Below are 4057 nucleotides of genomic sequence, written 5' to 3'. Positions count from 1 at the left end.
TCAGCTGGGGTCATAGGATCCCAGCAAGATAAGCCTCCAATTTGCATCCAAATGTCTGAGAGTGGGCATAATTGGGTTTAAAGGACTAAGTACAAACATTCAGGGGCATTATGGGGAGGTTAAATCAGTTAAAAATGGCTGTCTGATATCAGGTAAGTCAGGATGGGGAGGGCTAGTCAGGGGGCAGGGGATCTAGCAGGCTGGAGGGGATCAAGGGTCTGCCAGGGGATGGGGGCAAAACGTTACCTGCAGGTGGGGTAGGGGAACAGGTGTGACCCACAGGTATGGGGGCAGGTGCAACCCATGAGGAGTGGGGGCGACAGGCTCAACCCATGGGTGAGGTGGGGTGGTGTCCCCCCCTGCAAACTTATACCTCCATCTCTCCTGCCCCTCCCCACACCAGGACTTACTTGTTTGGTTCTGGCAGCACAAACACTGATAAAAGCAGCTGTAACGGAGCTGCTTGTGGGATAGGGGTTGAGAGCGCTGGCTGGGAAGGAAGCAAGGGACCAGGGGGACAAAAAATAGCCCAGTGCAGGAGAAGAGGGGTGTGGAAAGAGCAGCCCTGGGGCTGGGGCCAGTGATTGGGTTTTCCCAGCCCCAGGGCTGCATAAGGAAGGTGGACAGAAGTTGCATGCACTGGTTTGACCCAAATCGAATGAGTGTGATACTACACAGATCCAGGTTTATCTTAAACCAGGTTCTGCAATTTTAGACCAGTTTGTATGCATGGAACTTCTGTTCTGTTAGACTGTTTAGACTGACTGCTGGTCACTGAGACCAAATCTATAAGCGTAAGGTTAGCATTGGGACAAGCTAAGTTTAAATCAGGCAGCCATTTTGAACCCAATTTAACCTTCCAAATGTCTGAAAAACTTAACCTTGACGCCTGAAAAATTAGCATAATCAATTCTTCGTTCATGCATCACCTGTGAAAATGGCCTCTGGAAAGACTGGAAGTGAGAAAGAAAGTTACAGCTATCTTAAACCTACTAATTAGCAACCATCACTATGTATATCTGGGAAAGGATAAGTGATAAAAAGACTTTTTAGGGACTTCAGGGATCTGTTTTATAGCTGTGTTGGTCTGAGACAAAGAGGAATACAAAACTCTAAAACTCTTGGTTCAGAGGTGATACCTTTTATTAGACTAACTAGAAAACAGCAAAAAATCTTTCTTTTTTTGCTTTTTTCTAGTTTGTCTAATAAAAAGTATCACCTCTGAACCAAGAGTTTTAGAGTTTTATATTCCTTTTTAGGGACTTCACACATTTGTGTCTTCTTGATCATTAACTTGTCAAGTTAAGTCAAGTTAAGTTCAACTTCTTGGACAACTATCATTAATAAGTAACTATCTCTGTTTTCTGATTGGACAATACAAAAAGTCCTGACAAGAAGAATGGGTACTTCTGGGCATCAGCCCAATAAGTTCATAAATTCCTTAAGTTCATAAATTCTTCAAATTTTTGACAGTATTTAGGGGAGTAATAACTGATAAAAGCATACTATAGTACCAGTTCTACTTCTGAACCAGCCTCACAAAATGACATGTAGAAGGAACCTCTCCATAGGATCTCATCTTCTGCTGAGTAATTGATATCTGATGGCTGAAGTGCATTTTCATTCTTAATTTGATTTAAGCAGGGAAGATTTTCCAGTCTGGAGAACACTGTTGTGTAAGAAGGGGAGGACATGATTCGTAAAGAGGTGAGAAACCACTCAGCACTCTGTTGCTTGTGTTATCTAATAGTAGCATTATTTTACACCTTTTGCCAACATGTCAACAAGTTCATAAGATCAAACACTTAGAAGGCTGAAAGTAGAACACCCCTGACTTTTTATCATATACTGCAACATGTTTGTCTTTTTGTTCTAAAAGTGGTTAGAAATTTTCAGGCAGTGTAGGGAAGTCTTTTTTTGAGAGAGAAAAATTTGTCTTAAGCCGTTGGGTTAAGACACAAGACAGACCAGGGGACCGAAGTTCAGTTGGCATCTGCCACTGCCTGCATGCATGACCTTTGGCAGGCTACTTAGGCTCAGCTTTTCAAAAACTGCACTGTAGAGACAAACTGTAAGCATTACACATTGGAGAAAAAAATACTGGCTGGAAAAAAATACAGAATCATGTTTGAGGGAGAAGATGGAAATGTATCGAATTCTGAATTACATAGCAAAACAGATCTCCCCACAAAATGTAACATTTGGGATATATTACTTTTATATTACTTTATATATCACTTAACTATTGAACTTAACTACTATTTAACAAGATTTCATAAATTTTGTCTGTTACCTTCATTTCCAGTTGAGGAATAGAAGATTAGATCCTCCAAGTAGCACTATTTAAGCCCCCTGCAATTGAATGATTTGGGTTTTTTTGTACCAACCTGATGAGTTCTATTAAACGTTCTTCCAGGAATTGCTTGGTTCTTGTTAGATCATCCAGCTCAGCAAACAACTTCTGGTCATTGCTCTCTCTGTCCATTTTCACTTTGTTGAGCTTGTCATTATATTCTTGGGCTTCCTCATTTGCTTTGTCAACTTCCTTTTGGGCCCTGTTTAAATGCAAATTCATTTTGCACATTATTTGTAAACTAAATTTTTGTTTCTTACGCGAGGCCCTTGTGAAATGTCTCCTGATCAAATCTGTAGTTCCAGTGAAATTTCTCTCAGCATAAGTGCTGCCACATAAGGTTCATTTTAGCTTTTCAAGCACTTTTGGAGCTATGCAAAGGTATGTTAACCTAGGGGCACCTCTGACAATCAGTAATTTCTAGGGACCAGAGACCATTTTCCTGCTCCCTTATTACAGGTACACTTATGATGACTGTCCCCCTGGCTGAGACAGCAAGGACAGAACTGAGTTTCCCTATAGCTAAAATCATGAGCTGTTGAGGCTTCAGCTAAACATCCAGGACTCTGTAAAAAGTGTCATAAATGACTTATGTCATCTGCAAACTGGGCACAAACAGACCCATAAATAAAGCAACCAGCCATCTCAATTTTTCCAGGACAGACCCAAATTTTAGGTCCTCTCCCCCACTCCCCCAAAAAATATTGCCATGGCACAAGCAGGTAGATGCATCTGCTAAGAGAAGCTGGTACAACAGTGTGTGGTGCTTTATGGATACAACTACACTATTTCTATTCACATGCTGTGATCAGACTAACTAATTCTCTGAGAGACAGAAGTAGTTTGCTCAGGATCTGCAGAGTGAACATAGTAGTAGTGGTGTAAATGACCTGGAGTTCTGGAGAGCTGTGGAGTATTATAAATGTCCCAACAGCCCACTATGAAGAAAGTCTAGCACCGTGTAGGATAGTTTCATAAAGGAGATAAGGAATGCAATAAACGTAATACATCACTTTGGTTGAGAAAGAAATTTGCATTCTTGGCAAGTCACATTTTTTTTTGTCTACAATCCCAATCCAAGCTCAGTGCTCATGTATTATTTCTGCTGCCCCCATATGCCACAAACAGCAATTTTCATTTGCTTTGGCTGCTGTTGTCTGACTTGGCTTCTCGTGTACAGCCTAAGCAATAGATGCAAAGTGCTTACCTTTCCAAGTTTTCTTTCAGTGACATCACCTCCTCTTCCTTTTTCAGCCTGACAGATTCATATTCAGTAAGCTGCTCTGTTGCTTGATCCAGTTTGTTAGACAGCTCTGTGTTTGCAGCCTGGAAAAATAATAAAATATTTTTATAGGTGTATACAATTTATAAAAAAGGTGTGCATGTATTTATACACACACACAAATATAGGAATAATGCTTTATCAACCATCATGCACTTAACATAGTAAACTAGCTAAATAATGCTTTTAAAGGGGAAGTTTAAGTCAAAGCATTAATTAAAACATTACTGTATCATCGGATGCTAATTAACTGTATACTGGGGATTGATTACTTATGTCACACTGAATAAGGGATAGCTGGTGAAGTAAGACAGCATTAAACTGTCCCGGTAATTCTTATTAGTCACCACACAAAGGCCTTTGCAGAAGAGTGTTTATCTCTCTGTTGCAGAAAAAAATGTTTCAAGGAAGACAGTGTAGAG

The 4057-nt window shown here is 40.4% G+C and overlaps 1 protein-coding gene across 2 annotated transcripts in view; it reads right to left on the bottom strand.

Moving 5' to 3' along the window:
* Positions 1-4057, bottom strand: part of FYCO1 (FYVE and coiled-coil domain containing 1) — an 82138-nt gene that overhangs the window by 36275 nt on the left and 41806 nt on the right. For both annotated transcript variants that reach the window (XM_019508880.1, XM_019508878.1), the window contains exons 10-11: positions 3561-3679; positions 2388-2555 (exon numbers count right to left, since the gene is read on the bottom strand). In XM_019508880.1, coding sequence (XP_019364425.1) covers positions 2388-2555; positions 3561-3679 — 287 coding nt within the window. The remainder of the gene's footprint in view (positions 1-2387; positions 2556-3560; positions 3680-4057) is intronic.

Source organism: Gavialis gangeticus, unplaced genomic scaffold (genome assembly GCF_001723915.1).
Source record: "Gavialis gangeticus isolate Ggan-Ray unplaced genomic scaffold, GavGan_comp1, whole genome shotgun sequence".
NCBI classification, from domain to species: domain Eukaryota; kingdom Metazoa; phylum Chordata; order Crocodylia; family Gavialidae; genus Gavialis; species Gavialis gangeticus.
Note: the sequence above shows the minus strand (reverse complement) of the source record. Positions and strands in the feature narration are given on the sequence as shown.